Genomic DNA, 22,905 nt, shown 5'->3' with positions numbered 1-22,905 from the left:
GATACTGAACATTTTTTCATATATTTGTTGATCATACTTCTTCTTAAGAAGTGAAGATTTGTCTTAGAAAATAACAACTATATATTTACTCATTCAATACTAAGTATCTATTATAGTATGTTGAACATATATATATATATACACATACATACACACATATATATGTAAATAGTATGCTGCTTCTTATACAGAAGCAGCATTTTTTTTTTTTTTTTGGTAGTTGTAGACGGACAGCATGCCTTTATTTGTTTATTTTTATGTGGTGCTGGGGATCGAACTCATTGCCTCACATATGCAAGGCAAGCCTGTGCCATGAGCTACAGCTCCATTCCCTCATTATCCTAACTGGTGTAATCCTGAATAATATACTTATATTTTGTTTATTTTTCAACTTTTTATAAAAAAGCGATTGCTTTGAATGTCTTCTGGTGTATCATGATTCTCTGAATAAAATTTATGAGATTTATTCATATCAATAAATTCAAATGGTCAGTAATTTTTATTTTTGTTCTGTATCTATCTACTGCACTGTAATATTTAATTGTAATAAAATACTATAACTTAACTCTTCTCTATTCTACAGTTTTGGATAGTAACCAACAATGGGACGATAAGCATTCTTAAAAAATGTCTCCTGGTGGACATTTGTAGTTGTTTTTCTATTTATATACCTGAAAGGGGAAAGAGTTAAAGAGTATGTACATCTTCAACTTTATTAGATAACATCAAACTGTTTACTAAAGTGGCTATACCAATTTACTCTTCTTTTGACAGTCTCCATAGTTGCTTATTCCTGTTATGCAATTCTGATATTCAGAAAGGTCTGTCTACATGGTTAGTTTTTGGCTGGTACCTATGAACTTGGTTAATGAAATATTTTCTATGCTAATAAATCTATTATTTCATTTTTTTTTCTAGTTAACTAAAATTAAAATATATTAATTTTTGTTTTCTAAAATATACAACTTTAATATTAAAAGCTGCTATAATTTTGATTAATTGTATGTTATTATTTTACAGTTTTAATTAGAATTCTTTTTTGATGTGTTAATAATCCAAAGTGTATTTTTAAATATCCAACTCGATGGGGAATTTTTTAGTTATATTTTGTACTGACTTCTAATTTAAATGCATTATGAACACATATCAAAATTTGTATGACTTCACGTTTTAATATTGTGAACATTTATTTGCTCAAGTTTACAAATGTTCTGTGTGTTCGTGAAAAAAATGTATACTTCACAGCTGTATAGGATAAACTATTCAGTTTCTTTGTTCACTTATTGATTGGGTTCTTTGTATTTTTGATGTAGTTTTGTTAGTTCAACTGGACACTTTACAGAAGAAGACAGGCAATAAATAAATATATGAAAAAGTGTTCAACGTCTCTACAAATTAGAGAAATGCAAATTAAAACAACTTTAAGATTTCATCGAGGGATCCAAGATGGCGGACTAGAGGGTGACTGCATCTCCAGTCGCTCCAGAACCCAGGATTCAAGAAGGGGAGGCATTGAGAGACTCGGACTAAAATAGAGCCACAGGGTGAGTCTTTCCCACCCGGTGAAGCTCTGCCTGGGCAGCAGGCCCGGATTCGGGCGGCTTATTAGAGTAGGGCAGGGCAGCTAGAGTCTTCCCCAGGCAGCCCGGCGCACTCCGGCAGTGGGCTCCTCCCACAGGGCCACATTCTCCAGCATCTCAGAACAGGCCCCCCCAGTGAGAGCCTTTCTGCACAGAACCAAGCTCCAACTCCTTGAGCCAGCTTGGTGAGTTCATGACCGCACGTTGCTTCAGGGACCAGGACAGGGCAGGCAGGGACTTTCCCAGGCAGCCCGGCTCCCTCCGGCGGGAAGTGCCTTTCCAGGCTAGCTCTCGGAGCAGACCGCCCAGTGAGAGCCTTTCCACACAGAGCCAGCTGCAATTCCTGGAACCGGTAGCGGGCTAGGGGCAGCTTTCTTTGGAAGCATTGCATTATCAAGTTACTCCAACACTTCATGCTACTGAAGGTAGGAAGGTGATACACTGGAAATCTACAGGGACACTATGAGCCAATAGAAGAATTCTGCAATATCACAAAGTCCCACTGACGCCTGACCAATATGAGAAAACAAGGGAAGAAAATGTCCCAAACAAACCTAGAAACTATATCAATAAAACCCAATGACAGCACAGCAGAAGAAATGTCAGAAAGGGAGTTCAGAACGTACATAATTAAAACAATCAGGGAAGCAAACGAGAAGATGAAAGAGCAAATGCAGACATTGAAGGAGGAGATGAAATAGCAAATGCAGGCATTAAATGATCGCACCATCAACAGTTAAAAGAGCAAATACGGGAAGCAAGAGATCATTTCAATAAAGAGTTAGATGTGTTGAAAAACAAAACAAACAGAAATCCTTGAAATGAAGGAAACAATAAACCAAGTTAAAACTCCATAGAAAGCATAATCAATAGGACATAACACCTGGAAGACAGAACCTCAGATATTGAAGAAAAAATATTTAATACTGAAAACAAAGTTGACCAAACAGAAAAGATGGTAAGAAATCATGAACACAATCTACAAGAATTATGGGATATCATGTAAAGGCCAAATTTAAGAATTATTGGGATTGAGGAAGGCTTAGAGAAACAAACCAAAGGAATGAACAATCTATTCAATGATAAAATATCAGAAAATTTCCCAAATCTGAAGAATGAAATGGAAAACCAAGTACAAGAGGCTTATAGGACTCCAAATATACAAAATTACAACAGACCCACACCAAGGCACATTATTATGAAAACACCTAACATACAAAATAAAGACAGAATTTTAAAGGCCGCGAGAGAAAAGAATCAAATTACATTCAGGGGAAAACCAATAAGAATATCAGCAGATTGTTCAATCCAGACCCTAAAAGCTGCAAGGGCCTGCAACAACATTTACCAAGCCCCGAAAGAAAATGGATGCCAACCAAGAATCTTATACCCAGCAAAACTTACTTTCAGATTTGATGATGAAATAAGATCCTTCCATGACAAACAAAAGCTAAAGGAATTTACAAAAAAAGAAAGCCAGCATTACAGAACATTCTCAGCAAAATATTCCATGAGGAAGAGATGAAAAACAGCCATGCAAATCAGCAACGGGAGGAACTAGCCTAAAGGAATAACCAAATAAAGGGGAAACCAAATCATGTCAAAAAACAAAATTGAGTCAAATGACTGGGAATACAAATCATATCACAATAATAACCGTGAATATTAATGGCCTGAACTCATCAATCAAAAGACATAGACTGGCAGATGGATTAAAAAGAAAATCCAACAATTTGCTGCCTGCAAGAGACTCATCTCATAGAAAGAGATACCCATAGACTAAAGGTGAAAGGATGGGAAAAAACATACCATGCACACGGACAGAGCAAAAGAGCTGGAGTATCCATCCTCATTTCAGATAATGTGGACTTCAACCCAAAACTAATCAGAAGGGATAAAGAAGGACATTACATACTGCTTAAGGGAAGCATAAATCAGCAAGACATAACAATCATAAACATCTATGCCCCGAACATTGGCTCAGCCATGTACGTCAAACAAATCCTTCTCAATTCCAGAAATCAAATAGACCACAACACAATAATACTAGGCGATTTTAACACACCTCTCTCACCGCTGGATAGATCGTCCAAACAAAAATTGAATAAAGAAACCATAGATCTCAATAACACAATCAACAATTTAGACTTAACCGACTTATATAGAATATACCATCCAACAAAGAACAAATACAATTTCTTCTCAGCAGCACATGGATCCTTCTCTAAAATAGACCACAAAGCTACTGTTAGCAAATACAAGAAGATAGAGATACTACCTTGTACTCTATCATATCATAATGGATTGAAATTAGAAATAAATGACAGAATAAAAAACAGAAACTTCTCCAATACCTGGAGATTAAATAATACACTATTATATGATGAATGGATAACAGAAGACATCAGGAGGGAAATAAAAAAATTCTTAGACATAAACGAGAACAAAGACACATCATATCAAAATCTCTGGGACACTATGAAAGCAGTACTTAAGAGGAAGATTTATTTCATGGGGCACATTCAACAAAAGAAGTAGAAATGAACAAATAAACGACTTAACACTACAGCTCAAAGCCCTAGAAAAAGAAGAGCAGATCAACACCAAAAGTAGTAGAACACAGGAAATAGTTAAAATCAGAGCCGAAATCAACGAAATTGAAATAAAAGAAACAATCGGAAAAATTAACAAAATAAATAGTTGGTTCTTTGAAAAAATAAACAAAATTGATAAACCCTTAGCCACACTAACAAAGAGAAAGAGGGAGAAAACTCAAATTACTAAAATTCGGAATGAACAAGGAAATATCACAACAGACACGAGTGAAATACAAAACATAATTAGAAGCTACTTTGAAAATCTATACTCCAACAAAACACAAAACCTTGAAGACATCAACAAGTTTCTAGAGACATATGAATTACCTAAACTGAACGAGGAGGACATACACAACTTAAATAAATCAATTTCAAGCAATGGAATAGAAGAGGTCATTAAAAGCCTACCAACAAAGAAAAGTCCGGGACCAGATGGGTTCTCAGCCGAGTTCTACAAAACCTTTAAAGAAGAGCTCATTCCAATACTTCTCAAAGTATTCCATAAAATAGAAGAGGAGGGAACCCTCCCAAACTCATTCAACGAAGCCAATATCACCCTGATACCTAAACCACACAGAGACACATCAAGGAAAGAAAATTTCAGACCAATATCCTTAATGAACATCGACGCAAAAATTCTCAACAAAATTTTAGCAAATCGCATACAAAAATATATTAAAAAGATAGTGCACCACGATCAAGTCGGTTTTGTCCCAGGGATGCAAGGTTGGTTCAACTTCCAGAAATCAATAAATGTCATTCACCATATCAACAGAGTAAAAGTTAAGAATCACATGATTATTTCAATAGATGCAGAAAAAGCATTCGATAAAATACAGCATCCCTTCAAGCTCAAAACACTAGAAAAAATTGGGGTAGTGGGAACATTCCTTAACATTGTAAAGGCCATCTATGCTAAGCCCATCGCTAATATCATTCTAAATGGTGAAAAACTGAAAGCATTCCCCCTAAAAACTGGAACAAGGCAGGGATGCCCTCTTTCACCACTTCTATTCAATATCGTTCTTGAGACTCTAGCCAGAGCAATTAATTAGACATACTAATCAAATTAAAGGCATACGAATTGGAAAAGAGGAACTCAAACCATCCCTGTTCACTGATGACATGATTATATATTTAGAGGAACCTGGAAATTCCACCAGAAAACTCTTAGAACTCATGAGTGAATTCAGTAAAGTAGCAGGTTACAAGATCAATGCTCATAAATCCAATGCATTTTTATATATAAGTGATGAATCTTCAGAAAGAGAAATTAGGAAGACTACCCCATTCACAATAGCATCGAAAAAAATAAAATACTTGGGAATCAATCTCACAAAAGAGGTGAAAGACCTCTACAATGAGAATAAAGAATACTAAAGAAAGAAATTAAAGAACACCTTAGAAGATGGAAAGATCTCCCATGTCCTTGGATAGGCAGAATTAATATTGTCAAAATGGCCAGACTACCAAAAGTGCTATACAGATTCAATGCAATTCCAATTACAATCCCAATGATGTACCTTACAGAAATAGAGCAAGCAATTATGAAATTCATCTGGAAGAATAAAAAACCCAGAATAGCTAAAGCAATCCTCAGTAGAAAGAGCGAAGCAGGGGGTATCGCAATACCAGATCTTCAACTTTATTACAAAGCAATAGTAACAAGAACGGCATGGTACTGGTAACAAAATAGACAGGTAGATCAATGGTACAGAATAGAGGACATAGACACAAACCCAAATAAATACAATTTTCTCATACTAGACAAAGGTGCCAAAAATATGCAATGGAGAAAAGATAGCCTCTTCAACAAATGGTGCTGGGAAAACTGGAAATTCATATGCAACAGAATGAAACTAAACACCTATCTCTCACCCTGCACAAAACTCAACTCAAAATGGATCAAGGACCTCGGAATCAGACCAGAGACCCTGCATCTTATAGAAGAAAAAGTAGGTCCAAACCTTCAACTTGTTGGCTTAGGATCAGACTTCCTTAAGAGGACTCCCATAGCCCAAGAAATAAAAGCTAGAGTCAACCACTGGGATAGATTCAAACTAAAAAGCCTTCTCTTAGCAAAGGAAACTATCAGTAATGTGAAGGGAGAGCCTACGGAGTGGGAGAATATCTTTGCCACTCATACTTCAGATAGAGCACTAATATCCAGAATCTATAAAGAACTCAAAAAACTACACCAAGAATACCAATAATCCAATCAACAAATGGGCTTAGGAAATGAACAGACACTTCACAGAAGATGTACAAGCAATCAACAGATATATGAAAAAATGTTCAACATCTCTTGTAATAAGAGAAATGCAAATCAAAACTACCCTAAGATTTCATCTCACCTCAATTAGAATGGAGATTATCAAGAACACAAGCAACAATAGGTGTTGGCAAGGATGTGGGGGAAAAGGTACACTCATACATTGCTGGTGGGGCTGCAAATTAGTGCAGCCACTCTGGAAAGCAGTATGGAGATTCCTCAGAAAGCTTGGAATGGAACCACCATTTGACCCAGCTATCCCACTCCTTGGCCTATACCCAAAGGACTTAAAATCAGCATACTACAGAGATATAGCCACATCAATGTTCATAGCTGCTCAATTCACTATAGCCAGATAGTGGAACCAACCTAGATGCCCTTTAGGTGATGAATGGATAAAGAAACTGTGGCATATATATACAATGGAATATTACTCCGCCATGAAGAATGGTAAAATTTTGGCATCCGCAGGCAAATGGATGAAATTGGAGAATATCATGCTAAGTGAGATAAGCCAATCTCAAAAAACTAACAGATGAATGATCTTGCTGATAAGCAGATGAGGACATATAATGGGGGGTAGGAGGGGTTAGTGTTAGGTTTAGGGTTAGGGATAAGGAGGGTGGTAAGAATGGAGGAAGAAAGGACTGTATAGAGGGAAAAGAGGGGTGGGAGGAGAGGGGGGGAAGGGAAAAAAATAACAATGAATCAAACAATATTGCCCTATGTAAATTTATGATTTTTAATTTAAAAAAATTAAAAACAAGATTTCATCTTACTCCAATTAGAGTGGCTATTATCAAGAACACAAACAGTAATAGATGTTGGCGTGGATGTGGGGAAAAAGGCACACTTTCACACTGCTGGTGGGGATGCAAATTGGTGCAGCCACTCTGGAAAACAGTGTAGAAAATCCTCAGAAAACTTGGGATGGACCCGCCTTTTGACCCAGTTATCCCACTCCTCGGTTCATACCCAAAGGACTTAAAATCAGCATACTATAGTAACGCAGCCACATCAATGTTTATAGCAGCTCAGTTCACAATAGCTAGATTGTGGAACCAACCTAGATGCCCTTCAGTAGAGAAATGGATAAAGAAATTGTGGTATATATACATAATGGAATATTGTTCAGCCATAAAGAAGAATAATATGGCATCTGCAGATAAATGAATGGAGTTGCAGAATATCATGCTAAGCAAAAGAAGTCAATCCCAAAAATCCAAAGGCCGAATGTCTTCCCTGATAAGTGTATGGTGATATATAATGGGGGTGAGGGGGTGGGGAGTGAGAGAAGAATGGAGGAACTTTAGATTATGTAGAATGAAATGAGAGGGAGGGGGTTATGAAAAATCGTGGAATGAGACAGACATCATTATCCTATGTACATGTATCATTACACAAATGGTATGAATCAACATTGTGTACAACCATAGAAACGAAATGATATACCCCATTTGTGTACAATGAATCAAAATGCAGTCTGTAAAAAATTAAAAGCTAAATAAAAATTTTTAAAAAATGGAAAAACCAACCAAAATACACAAATAAGCCCATCGTAAGTGAGCTATGGGACATGCCTTGGCCTAATATAAGTGAAATTGGAGTTCCTGAAAGAAACTGGGGGGGGGGGGGGGGGGGGGGAGGAAGAGAAAAAAAAATGAGTAACTAATGGCTGAAACATTTCCAGGAATATTATAAACTCAAAGACTAGAGAGTAAACAAACCCAACCTGAGAAATATAAAGCAAACTAAGAAAAGGTACATCATAAAACCAGGAATGTAGAGAAAAATTAAAAGTGGCTAGAGAAAATTAAGCATATTATAAATGTGAAAAGAGAAAATGTCAGTCAACTTTCTTCCAGGAATCAGCATGAACTGTTAAGTACTGAAAATGAAATGCTGTTGTCCTGGTACTCTATACCCTGTGAAAATAATAAAAAAAATAAAAAAAAAAAAAAAGAAAAAGAAAAGATACACAAAAGTTAAAAGAATTCACAGCAGGCAAACTGTCAATATAAGAAATGTTAAAGGAAGTCTTTCAGACGCAAAGAAAGTAATATTAAATGGTAATATGAATTTACACAAAAGTATGGAGAATATTAGAAATGATAAATATATCAAAAGGGCTTTGGAGAGGACCGGGCTAAAATTAAGCCTGTATATCCTACAACTGGGAAGGCTAAAGGGGCAGGGCTGCCCAAGTCCTTTAGAAATAACATCTCATAGCCATGTGTCCTAGATGCTGTGCGCAGTTATAGGATCTGTTTGCCTTGCTGGGTTTTCATTGTTTTGGCCCCAACCCTTCTTTTTGTGCCCCCATTCCTCTGTTTTGGGAATGGTAATGTACTCTGTGCCATTATATATTGGATATAGATAATTTGCTTTTGATTTTAATAGGAATTCAGAGCCAAAAGTTGTTTGCCTTGAGTCTCAGATGTGACTTTGGACTTCGAATTTGGGGAATGCTGAAACTGTCAAGACTATGAGACTCTTAAGAGATGGACTAAATGCACATTGCATCATAAGATGGACAATGAGCTTTGGAGGGCAGGGGCAGAATGTTATGGTTTGGAGATGAGGTGTCCCCAGAAAACTCTTGTTAATATAGGAATATTCAGAGATAAAATAACTGAATTGTGAGACCTGTAACCTAATCAGTCCATTCTAGTTTGAACAGACTGGGTAGTAACTGTAGGCAGGTGGGTCACTGGGAGCATGGCATGAAAGGGTTGTTCTTTCTGTGTCCCATCCCCCTGCTTCCAGACCATGTCATTAACTAAGCAGCATTCCTCTCTGGGCCCTTCTCACATGACATGCTCTCTCGAATCAGTCCCAGAGCAATGGCATTGGCTGTCTAGGGACTGAGACTCTGAACTCTAAATAAAATTATCCTCCTCCAAGTTGTTCTTGTGGAATATTTTGGATACTGAAACAAAAGTTGACTAAAACAAACAGTAACAAAGAATGGATTAAACAAATAGAAAGCAAATAGAAAAATGGCATCAATGCTTCACGGCTTCTGTCTCTACTGATTCAACCAATTGTGTACTGAAAATATTCATAGAAAAAATAGTGTCTGGCCTGAACACATACAGACTTTTTCTCTTTGTCATTACTTTGAAAACAATGCAGTTTAACAATTACTTGCACAGTATTTACACTATAAGTTATGTAGAGATGAGTTAAAGTACACCAAAGGATACGTGTATGTTTTATGCAAATAACTAAACCATTTTACATAAGGGACTGGAGCATGTATGATTATTAAACATGTCCTATAAACACTGCATATAAAGACAGATTGTCAGATTGGATAAAATAAAAGGTCACAAGATGAGGATATACACTTTCAAAACTTTAGTCAATATAGTACAAGAAATCCTAGCTAGAACCATCAGATAAGAGAAAGATGATGCAAACCCAAATTATCCCTGATCGCTAATGACAAGATTTTTTTTTTGGGGGGGAGGGTGTACCAGGAATTGAACTCAGGGGCACTTGAGCACTGAGCCACATCCCCAGCCCTATTTTGTATTTTATTTAGAGACAGAGTCTCAATGAGTTGCTTAGTGCCTTGCTTGTGCTGCGGCTAGCTTTGACTGAGGCAATTCTCTTGCCTCAGTCTCCCAAGCCACAGGGATTATAGATGTGTGCCACTATGCCTGGCTGATGACATGATCTTATATATAGAAAACCCCAACAACTCCACCAAAAAACATATTATAACTAATAAGTGAACTTTGCAAATTTGCAACATATAATCAATTGCACTGCCACACACCATTAGGAAACCTCTGAAGAAATCAAGAAAGCAAATTCTTTACAATGGCTACAAGATTAAAACAAAACTCCATAATAAAAACTATAAAAAACTGATAGAAGAAACTGAGAAGCACAGACATCCCCACCAAGGGATAAACATCTCATGTTCATGGACTGAAAAGAACCAATATTGTCAAAATGCAGTAATACCAAAAATGATCTACAGAGTCCAATGAAATCTCTATCAAAATACCTATGATATTCTTCACAGAACTACAAAAACAATCCTAAAATTTGTATGGAAACACAAACACCCTAACCAATCAAAGCAATCCTGAAGAAAACGATAACAACAACAAAAAATCAAACAAACAAAAAATACAAAGTAGGTCATTATACTACTTGAATTCAAACTAAAATACAAAGCAGTAATAATCAAAAGAGCATATTATTGTTGCAAAAATAGACACTGATCAAAGGAGCAGAACAAAGAACCCTGAAGTAAAACCATGTGTCATCTATGGTTGAGTTTTGACAAAGGTACTAAGAATAAGCACTGGACAAGGGATAGTCTTTGCAATATATGGTGCTAAAAAAACTGGGTATCCACATGTAGAAGAATGAAACTAGAACTCATCTCCCTGCCAGTTACAAAAAAACAGACAAATTTCTGATTTAAAGGTTTCTGCACAGCAGAAGAAACAGAAAATATTTGCAAACTATACATCTGACAAGGAGTTAAAATCCAGAATATATAGAACTCAAGAAATTCAATATATAAAAAAATAAACCAATTAAGAAAATGTGCAACAAACCCAAATCAGTTCTCAAAAGACATACAAATAGCTAACAGGTCTATGAAAAAACTGCACTTTATCACTATTATGGTTCGGATGTTAAAAGTTCTACAAAAGCTTATGTGTTGAAAGCTTGGTTCCCAGCTGATGTGACATGTGGAAACCTTGGGAGATGGAGTTGAAAAAAGTACGTTAATTGTGACATGCCATTGAAGGGTATATTGGGACTTTGGCTTGCTTGCTCTTTCTGTTTCTGCCTGCTATAAAGTAAGCAGCTCTGCTCTGCTCTGCTCTGCCCTCTCCACCATGATGTTCTGCCTCAACACAGGCAAAAAAAAAAAAAAAAAAACAAAGTCAAGAAACAATAAACTAAACCTCTGAAACCATGATATGAAATAAATCTTTCCCCATTTAAGTTTTCTCAGGTATTCTGTCACAGCAATGAAAGCTAACCTAGAAAAATGGTACTGATAAGTGGGGCCATTTTTTGTGACTAAACCTAACTATGTAGTTCTGAAAACTATGGAAGTGGTTTGTAGGAGGAATTTGGAAAACTTTAGAGAAGCAGGCCAGAAAAAGCTTAGGATTCTATAAAAGGAGCTTAATGGGTGGATTCTTCTGGAAGCTCAGAAGTCCAGAATGCTAATGGGAATGAGAACAGTAAAGGGTGCACTCATGAGGTTTCAGATGGAAATGAGGACAATATTGGGAACTGAATTAAAAGGTTTTAATATTACTTTATGGCAAAGAACTTACCTACATTTTATCCATGCCCTAAGACTTTTTGTGAAGCTGAGTTTAAAGGCGATGGACTAATTATTCTGTCAGAGGTAATTTCAAGAAAGCACAGCATACTGGCTGTGGCATGGGTAATGCTGTCTGCTTTTAACAAAATTTACAGTGAGAATCAGGAGCAAAACAAGAGCATAAAGATTTGAAAAACTTGCAGTTTTGCCAGAACAAGAGCATGCTTAAAGTTGTGGGCAAAGAGAGTGTGGTTATTAAAGAGGCTTGGCTTTAAAAAGAACTTTGAAGTACTTAACAAGTACTTTGAATAGACACAAAAGGAAAGATGCTGTGGTGAAGATATCTTAAAAATCAGCAAGAACCCAGTCTTCACAGGTTCAAAGATTTTGAAAATAAAAGCCTGATGCTTGAGAAGAAAGTCCCTGCATGTCCTGCCTCCAAGGTTGCTGCATAAGAAGCTGTTTCTCTAGCATTTGATTCACCATGCTCATTTGTCCAGGCACTCACAAGGCTGCTGTAGTTGTAAAACAAATAAGTCTGACTATTATTGAGCTGGTGACAGGCATTGCTGTGTGATGCTGGTTTTGCAAGCATGCAGAATGTAAGAGTTGTGATCATGGCAGCTTCCAAGCCACAGGATATGAATGCCCTGATGGTTTGAAGCTCACATGATAAAATGTGCTCCAGAAGCTAGACCTGGAGCTATAGGATTGAATCTTCACCGTGAGGGTTTTGGTCCTGCTTTGGTCTCCATCTCTCCTTTCTATGCCCTCATTCCTTCCTTCTGGAATGTGAATATTCATCCTGTATCTATTTCACCAATGTATGCTGGAAATATGTAACTTGCTTTTTGATTTTTACAGCAGCTCACAGCTAAGAGTTTGCCTTCAAATCTCAGAGGAGACTCTGTACTTGGGATCTTTGAATAATGCTGCAACTGTTGAGACTATAAAGACTCTTGGAGATGAAACACATTTTGCATATGGCTATGAGTATGGGACAGGGCTTGAATGTTATAGTTTGGATCTTTAATGTCTTTCCAAAACTCAAGTGTTAAAGCTTCGTTCCCAGCTAAAGATGCTATTAGGAAGTTCTAGAAACTTTGGGAGGCCTAGTTCATACTAGTAGGTTACTAAAAGGCATGACTTTCAAGGGTAAATTTTGTTTCTGGACTCAGGCTCTGTTTTCAGCTGCCATGAGGTGAGCAGTTTTGCTCTGCCACACCCTTCTGCCATGATATATTGCCTCACAATTGGCCCAGAAATAAAGGAGTCAGCTGATTATGAATTGGAACTTCTGATAAGTCAAAAACAAATCTTTCCTCCTTTAAGTTGTTTTTCTCAGTTTTATTTTAATAGCAACTGACAGCTGACTAATAATCACTAACCACAGGAAAACAAAAATTGAAATCACAATGAAAAAAATAAATCATAGTGCCTGGCACATAGTTAAAAAAAAAAAGTCACAATGAGATTATTACCTTACCTCAGTAAGATGGCTATTATCAAAAAGACTAAAGAGTAAGTAAGAATGTAAAGTAAAGAAACTCTTAAACACTGTTAGAATGTTTATGAGTAGAGTCATTAGGAAAGACAGTATGGCAATTTCTCAAAAAATTCATTTGATTTGGCAATCCCACTACTGAGTATATATCCCAAAGAAATGAAATAAGTCCTTCGAAGAGACATCTGCACTCACATATTTACTACAGCACTATTTGCAATGGCCAAAAAATGAAAACAATCAGAGTGCCATCACATGGATAAATACCATGGAATAATATTCAGCCACAAAGAGGAATGAAATTCTGTCATTTGCAGCAACATGGATAGAACTGATGATCATTAAGGTAAGTGAAATAAAGCAGGCACAGAAAAAACAAGTACTGTATAATCTCACTTATATGTGGAATCTGAAAAACCAGAGAGTGGAAATGGTAGTTATTGAGTAGCAGGGATGGAGATGGGAAAAAGTTTATCAGTGGGTACTAAGTTGTGTTAGGAGCAAGAAGTTCTGATGTGTTACTACACAGTAGGATGACTGTGGATTACAAATATGTACAATGTTTTTAAAAACTAGAAGAAAAGATTCTGAAAGTTTTCACCATCAAGAAATTTATATTAAACCTGATTTAAATATTACATATGTACCAAAATGTCACACTACACAATTTTTAAATGTACAATTTTTGTTTTATTTATTTGCTAAATAATAAACAAGTATGAAAAAAAGAAAGAAAAATGCAAAAGCTAAATAATATGCTATCTATAAGAAGCCTAATTTAAAGACACACAAAAAAAGTAAAAGGGTGAATACACCAAGAGGGCATAACAATTCTATGTTTATGTCCTGATCACAGAACTTCAAACGACATGAAGAAAAAACTGATAGAAATTAAGAAACCCATAAAAACACTATAATAATCATCCCTCTAATATAAAGAGTAGACATAAAATGAATAAGCAAGTAGGACACATGAACAATACTATCAATTTGACTAGACATTGATAGGAAAATCCAATAAGTAACAGAACACATTCTTTTCAAATGTACTTAGAACACTGATCAAGACAGACCATATTTTGCAAAAAAATTTTAAATTTCAAGTCATGCAAAGTATGTCCACTGACAATGTAATCGAATTAGAATTTCATGTTTACTATTGTTACTAAGGACAGAATTGTATACTTGAACATTGCTAAGAGAATAGATTTTTAAAAGTCTTTTTTTAAAAAAAATTTATTTAAAAAAGTGTTTTTGGGCTGGGGATATAGCTCAGTTGGTGGAGTGCTTGCCTTGGAAGCACAAGGCCCTGGGTTCAATCCCCAGCACTGCAAAAAAAAAAACAAAAAAGTGTTTTTATTACAAAAAGAAGGCAAAATATGTGAGAAAATATGTTAATTTAGCTTAATTTGGTCATTGCAAAATGTATACAATAGTAAAACATCGTGTGGTACATACCAAAAACATATGCAAATTTTATTTGTCAATTTAAAAATTCTGAAAAATTAGAAATCATCAATAAACTAAGTTCATCCTATGAGACAGTATTACCCTGATACCAAAACTAGAGAAAAATCATTGAAGAAATACTACATACCACTATCCTTCACAAGCATACACACAAAAATTTCCTGAAATTGAGACACACAAACATGCATGTAAAAATACACAACATGAGCACTATGGTCTGAATGTTTCTGTTACCCTGAAATTCATATGTTAAAACCAAATTCTCACTATGAAGGTTTTCTGATGTGAGAAGGCTATTGGGAAGTAGTTTTAGGAATCGATTTGGGCAGAACCCACAGGAATAGGATTAGTGCCTTTATAAAAAGAGATCTGACAGGAGTACAATTGCTCCTTCTGCCATGTGAGGACCACAGCAAGAAAGCATTATCCAAAAGCAGAGAAAGCCCTCCAAACACTACTCTGCTGGCATCTTAATCTTGGACTTCCTCAGCCCACAGCACTGTGAGCAATATTAAATCTATTGTTTATACACTATAAGGTATTTTGTAAACTAAGACAATGACTACATTGATTTTATCCTCTAAATAGAAGTGAGGGTGGTATAATGTCCCAAAACTAATCATTGTAGTTTACAAAATTAAGAAACAAAAATACAAAGGTTGGTGGGGGAGTCATAGTATTATTTCAGAGAATTCAGAAAGTATGAGTCATGAGTCACTTAATGACACAGGTACATTTTGAGAAATATGTCGCTAAGCAATCTTGCCATCATGTGAAAACAATGTAAAAAAGTCTCTGAAAGAGTGTACTTATACAAACCTAGATGGTATAGCTTATTACACATGTAAGCAATATGGTACAGCATCTATTTCCAGAGTTGCAAGTTTCATGCGTTGAAGATTTGCTCTGGCAAGTAATTTTCTTTCAAAATCAGAGTAACCAAAAATTCTTCAAATGCCTTCACATCAGCATGTGTAGACTCACCATTCACTTTTATATTATGCAATAAATAATAATTCTTGATCATTAAAAACCATCCATAGCTAGCAATAAATTTAAAAACAAAAATAGGTTTGGTCTTTAATTCCAACACTGCAAATAAATTTTTGGCTTTCGTTGCAATCATCATGGTGTTGAGAGGAATGTTTCTGTATCTGGCTTTCAATCTAGATCATTTTAAGTTTCTCCAAATCTCACAAGGGCCCATTTTTGTTATTCTCAATGCCTTCAATGAAGCAGATCCTTTAACAATTTCTGTCATTGTGTTCTTGCCCTCCAAGATCACAGCTATGATGGAATGAGATATGCCTGACATGGGAGCAATAATCATCACTGATTTTCCACCTTTGTAGTCCTCAATAAATTTTCATTTCATTTCCAGGTCAACTGATCAACACTGCCTCTTTCTGACAGTAGCAGTGGATTCCATATGCTTAGGGGCTGTATTAGTCAGTTTTTCTTTGCCGTTAACAAAATACCCAAAAAGAACAACTTAGAGAGGAAAAGTTTATTTTGGCTTATGGTTCCAGAGATTTTAGTCTATGGTGGGCCAACTCCATTGCTTTGGACCCAAGATGAGATAAATACATCATGGTAGAAGGGTATGGCAGAGGAGCCCTGTTCAACTCATGACTGGTCAGGAAGCAAAGAAAGGAAATGGGGGAAGGGGCTATAGGGTAACTGAATCCATCCAGGGCATGCCCCCTGGTGACCTATTTCCTCCAGCCATATTTCACCTGCTATAGTTATCACCCAGTCCATTCAAACCAGGATGGACTGATTAGTAGGTTATAGCTCTCACAATCCAATCATTTCACCTCCAAACATTCTTGTATTAATGCAGGAGCTTTTAGGGACACCTCATGTCCAAACCATCACAGGCATCATGATGAACAAAACAACACTAAACCAAGCACAAGAGAAAATGACAAGATAAATGGTAAATTAGATATATGAGGTTGCTATTGGTGTATGGAGTAAACTTTTTTAATAAGGAATGAACTCTAAAATAATATTAGTAAAAAAAAGTATAATAAATATGTATACCAGAACATAGATGCTCATTATCATTATTATTGTACATAATCATATGTGATTTGCTTTTATACAACTGGCAGTGCAAGAGGTTTATTTACAACAGCATCACCACAAATAGGAGCAATCTGTTGTACTAAGATATTGCAAGAGCTACAATGACCTCATTTGGCAAAAAGGATTTTTCAGTGCAATTATAATCTTACCTATATGTAGCTGGTAACTGACCAAAATGTCATTATGTGGCATATGACTCTATTTGACAAATCTTATATTACTGATCAAAAACCTAAGCCCAAACCAAAACCAAAAAGACAAACCTACAGCTAACATCATATGCCACCATGAAAGAATATTTTCCATCAAACATTAGGAATGAGGTAAGGATGTTCACCTTCACCAACCCATTGATAAATGAATATGGTATGTAGTATATATATGCAATGGAAAATTATTCAGCCTTAAAAAAAGAAAATTTTATAATATGGCACAACACACATGAACATCAAAGGCATGTATGCCAAGTGAAATTTGCCAACCATGCAAAGACAAACACTGTATAATTCCACTTATAAATGAAGCTAAACAGAAGCAGAAAGTAGAATGGAGGTTGTCAAAGACCAGGGAAAGGATGGTTGGGGTAGTTGCTATGTAAATGGTACAGTTTCAGTCATGAAAGATGAAAAGAGATCTTCCATACAACAATGTACACAGTGTTAACAATATGGAGCTACACACTTAAAAATTTGCTAATAGGGTAAGGTTCGTGCTGTGTTTTTACTCCAATAATAATTTTTAAAAAGGTAGGTTGTGACCATATTCTAAAATACAATGTAAGGTATAATATCTGGACTTGCACAATGAGACAAAATGGTTAGAACTATGGTTGTGTTTAAGAATAGAAAAGGGAACTTCTGAAATTCATCTTTACCCTACCCTACATTCATTCAACTTACTTCTGAATCTATCTTCCTAAAATGATAAGCGATTAAGGATTCTTAAAAGAGACAAAATACTTAATGTTTCTTCTATGAAAATTATATTACAGATTGTCTCCTGATCATAAAACATGCTTCAGAAGGCACCTTAAGTTTGGATTCCTAATTTGTAATTATATTCTCAGTGTCCTTTTGGTCATGTCCTTTTTGGCATAACAGATAGCAACTTGTCCCTAAGATAAATCACTGTCCAAAGTCCGGAGTCTAATACTAGTTCTCACTAAGCAATAAACATGTATTAACAAAACAAACAAACAAAACCCAACTAACTTCCAAACTTTTAGTTCAGTCACTAATAATAAAAATCTCCAGAACTGTCACTAAAAAAAGAAAAAAAGTTAATTTTTTAAATCTGAGAAAATAAAGGCTGTTTCTTGGTGAAAAATCTCACATTATGGTCTTTATAATACAATTCTTTTTTTTTTTTTTTTTTTTTTTTTACATTTCTTGAAAGATAACTTATAATCAGTAACTCAGCACTGAGTGGTATAGCAGTACCCACACAAACCTCTAGCTTTGTCATTTTTTAATTGATCCCTGCATTTACTATAACGATTTTTAAAGAAAGATTGAAACTTAAAAATGCACATTAGGAAACAACTGGAAGATGTTTTCAACAAGGCATGCATCCAAAGTGCAAACAATTACACCCAAAGATAATGTCTGTCAGGTAAAAGAAAATGGTTTACCTTAAATAATAAGAGCTGAAATGCTATGCTCTACAATTTTTAGTCAAGCAAACTACAACCTACTTACTTACACAGTATTATAAACAAAAATCTAGTCACTGGTCTACTGAATATTGTGTTTTTTTACATCGGCTTTACAAGGTTGGAAGGCCATAAAAAACAAAATAAAATTAGCTAACATGATGTTAAGAAGTTGCCAGTTGCTATTCCAAGAAGAACATAACTAAAAGGACACTAAGAATATAATTACAGACTAAGTCTAAATTTAAGGTACCTTCATTTTGTGATTAGATCATTTGTTCATTCTTTTTTTCAAGAGAAATGTACGAAACAGGACTTGGAATCAACATCTCAGGTGGTATACATTAACTCCTAATAAAGTACTCATAACTGACTGCATCCCAAATAAAACTAAAGAGTAATTCAAAATACAAAATGAGACTATCTTTTCAAATTAATACATAAAAATGTATTTTTATGACTATACAGAGGAAATCTGGTAACTTTTATACATACACTATATACAGGTATATTTTGCAGTGGATAGCAAAATCCCTTAATCCTATCACTTAAATCTAAAGAAACTGAGATTTAAATTTTATTAAAGCTCTTAGGCTACACATAGTATAGAAGCAAACAAACAAACACAGAAACCCTAATTTTAACCTTACAGGAACTCTTAAAATATACATACAAAATTCTCCCTAAGCCTAATGCCATCTTCAAATATACTACTCTGTTACTTGAAGACAAAGGGGAAAATAAGTTTCCACGTGGTTCTTACCTGTATAATGCATCATCGATTTCCACAGATTCTGTTGACATGATGGGCAGATTTTTACTTGCACTGAGGGAAAGAAAAAAAAAAAAAAAAAAAAAAAAAAAAAAAACCCCAAACCTTTAAGTATGGTTATTAAATACTCACAATTATAATGTAATTCTCAGTTATACATGGCATCAGATTCATGACTTACTAAAGATTTTTACATACCAAATATATCTATCATTATCACTTTAGATTTTTAAGCTATATTAAAATTAAAATTCACTCTGTCCTTTGTGTACTAAATTTTACAGTTCAAGATTAAGTTTTATTCTGAGGTGTTGTTATTGCTCATTTACTCTCATGGATCTATTTGTAGCAATTTTGTCCCACGAACCATTTCTGTATGCACACTCTTCCTAAACAGACCCATTTAGTCTCAGAGAATTAACCATACACTAATGATATATAAACCTATTTCTTTATGTACGCTCTTTCTTGACCTACACGTTTTATACACCTGCCAAAACAATAACTCTATTCTGATGTTTAACTGGTATCCTAAACATCAGAAACCCAAACAGAATTCAATTCCCTGTGCCTCTCCTACTAGGGATAAAAAGCACTTAAGAAACATCTGTTGAGTGAATTTTAAAAATTAAAAAAAAGAAATACTAATAAACTTATTAGTAAGATAAAGTATATATACTTCAGTGATATTTCATTTATAGTAGTGTGTACCAATTTTTGCTGGATCTGGGAAGCACCATTATCAATTACAGGATTCTAAAAATAAACTGAAAGCAGGAAATTTGAGTCTAACTTTTTACACCTGACATTGATAAAGCCAAGGAGTTTGGAAACACACATGATTAAAATGTTATCAATTACCTTACTAAACACTGATTAGCATCATCAAATGACATCAGCTTCTAGTTAATTATAGGGATAACTATTTGACCACACTCATGAAAGCAAACCATAATGCATTCTGAGAGATAACCTAATAAAAACATTATACACACACAACATACCGTTTCAGTATTCTCATAGAATATACAAACAAAACTTCTTATTATACAGTTTCCTATTATCTTATCCCTACTACACTTGCATTTACTGTCTTCATTGCATGGGGCACAATTAGTTTGGTGGTTAAACTTCCTGAGTAAAAATGAGAAGGACTATATTCTAACCAGCCTGTTAATTACCTGTATGACCGGCATTTACTTTTTAGAAAGTTCTACCTCACTGAATGTTCTATTTTTTAAAATACTAAATTTTGTGAGACAATAAAAAAATACTTCACCGAAGGGGCAATTTTGTTTTTATTACATACTGTCTTCCAAGTAAATGTGACCTGACAGGGCAGACAATACCATGGAACTTAAAACAACCTTCAGTATGAAAGGGGCGGAAACGCTACAAGTATACGCTACAAGTCTCCTATTACCTAAAATTAATACATCCATCATTTCTATCTTTGATATGTATGTATAAGGGGCAGGATGCAAGCTTCATGAAAGAGGAACTACTTACTAAGACATTAGTAAGGGCCTAGCAGGGCATCCCCAGCCTAATTCTGCAGGAGCGGGAAGGACGCAAAGGAGACCAAGACTAACCAACTTGTGTCCCTGGCTTCCCCTGACCCCAGTTCGCCGTAGCCAACAGAGGCTTCAGGGTGCTCTGCCTCTGATTCATCCTTACTCGTTCCCTGTGGCAATAGTTTTCAAAGGAGGATCCCAGTGGAGGATGATGCACCGTGGCGCTCTTAGCTTTCATTTAACGTAAAAGAAAAGGGAAGGTGCTTGGTACTTGGCAGGGAAGCTCGCTTCAAGCGACTTGGGCCAAATCTAGCTCCGGTCAGAGCCCCTCACATCAGCTAATCAACAGGAAGGAGGATGCCGGACCCTAACCGGAACTGTGAAAGCCCCGCAAGGGGCGGGACGCAGAATTTCGCCTCAGGAAACGTCCGGGGCCACAGAGGCCCTAGCCCGCGCCGCCACACCCACCCCGCACACTCCGCTGAATTACCAGGGCCGGCTCAGCTCGGCCCGGTGGCCTCCCGCGCGCTCCCTGCCCGCCCGAGGGGAAATAGAGTGCTCGAATCCAGGTCCTGCAGCCCCGCAACCACATCATCTTCTCACCTGCCGGTTACCCAGGAAGAGCAGGAAGCCTCCTCCCCACGAGGAACGGTCACAAGCTCAGATCCCTCCATAGTCCGCCGAGACGCCACCGCCACCGGCTATGGGAGGGCGGCGAGGGGGCGGGACCGCGGGGGTCAAGGGGCTTGTGGTGACGTAATCAGAGGGGGCGGGTCCGGAGGAGCTCGGAGCCGGGCGGCGCTTTCCCGTCAACCCCAGGGACGTCCTGGTTTCCGGTTTGGGTGTGGCCGCAGGGCGGGCTTAGCCGCAGGTGAGTGAAGTGGCACGCCTTACTGAGTGCAGGACTTGCTTCTCGTCGACGTAACCCAAACGCTCAAGTTACGTGTCATCTCTGGCTTAACAAGCCGAGCATCCAGGACTCTAGTGACCCGCGAAATTTGGGAACTGCCTTGCAGATCCTTCGTTTTATTACAAGTAAAGCAAAACTCCTATATTTTATAAACAAAAACTAGAAAGCTGGTAATAGCTCCAGATTTTTGGGGTCCCACTTAAATAATTTTGGCCTACATGTGAGGCGATGCCATATGTTTAATAGAATCAGGTGGATTTTAGGGCTGTTAAGTTAGCCCCCTTTATTTTATGGGTGAAGGAAAGGAACTTCTTTATCGGTGTGCTTGGACAAGATCGTGGAGCTAATCACTGTCAGATTACCAGAACACAAGTTTAATAAGGACTGTTCATTTAATTCTCTTTCCATTGACTCCCATTTCATCCTTTTTTGGAAAACAGTTGGACTCAATAACAACTGAGAAAAAGTCTGCAGGATTTTAAAAGTGGCATACTTTGGGTATTATAATTTTGTGTAATGTATAATAGTTTTATTTAATTAGAATTTCTTCCTCTCATATGAAAATAAGGGGAAAAGTAAAACTACTTTATCCTTTGGGCATCTCAATTCTGTTTGCAAAATTGCACCTCCAAAACTTGCAAACTTCATGTTCATCTTTGGCATATGGATACTCTCTTATGGGCTAGGTTTCTCAATTCAGTTGTGAACCTTTTCTACATAACCATTAAAATAGTTTCGTTTATGTCCATTCTTCTAAGGTTCTGGTCTCGCACTAGGCTTACCCCTGTCTTTTCTCCTTATTATAAAGTTAGCAGATACAAATATTTTTGGCTAACTCACCCCCACAGATACTGTCAGTTTCCCTGGTTCCCCCACTCTAATTTCCCTTCCCTATTTCTTTTCTTCCCGAATATTTACTAAATGCCTATTAAACATTAGGACTTAGTAAGTAGATGGATAATCAGGAAATAGTACCCTCTGATTTCATCAGTCTCATGGGAAGCCAAAATAGAAAATAAATAGAAATGTAATTAAAGAAAGTGATAAGTGTGATAAAATTTAAAAAGGATAAGGATATTGAGAAAGACTTGGAGGAGGAGTGGGGGAGAGAGAACATATTAGATTGAGTAGCAGTGAATGACTTTTTGAGAGAATGTCATTTGAGCCAAACCCTAAATAATGTGAGCCATGTGAAGATCTAGCAGAAGAGAATTTAAGCAGAGGGTAAAGCAAATG

The 22,905-nt window shown here is 36.4% G+C and overlaps 1 protein-coding gene across 1 annotated transcript in view; it reads right to left on the bottom strand.

Moving 5' to 3' along the window:
- Positions 1–21,494, bottom strand: part of UBA6 (ubiquitin like modifier activating enzyme 6) — an 82,375-nt gene extending 60,881 nt beyond the window's left edge. The window contains exons 1-2 of the mRNA XM_079152966.1: positions 21,363–21,494; positions 19,237–19,299 (exon numbers count right to left, since the gene is read on the bottom strand). Of these exons, the coding sequence (XP_079009092.1) occupies positions 19,237–19,299; positions 21,363–21,433 (134 nt within the window). The 5' untranslated portion in view covers positions 21,434–21,494. The remainder of the gene's footprint in view (positions 1–19,236; positions 19,300–21,362) is intronic.
- Positions 21,495–22,905: the final 1,411 nt, after the last annotated feature.

This window comes from Sciurus vulgaris, assembly GCF_902686455.1.
Source record: "Sciurus vulgaris genome assembly, chromosome: 9".
NCBI classification, from domain to species: domain Eukaryota; kingdom Metazoa; phylum Chordata; class Mammalia; order Rodentia; family Sciuridae; genus Sciurus; species Sciurus vulgaris.
Note: the sequence above shows the minus strand (reverse complement) of the source record. Positions and strands in the feature narration are given on the sequence as shown.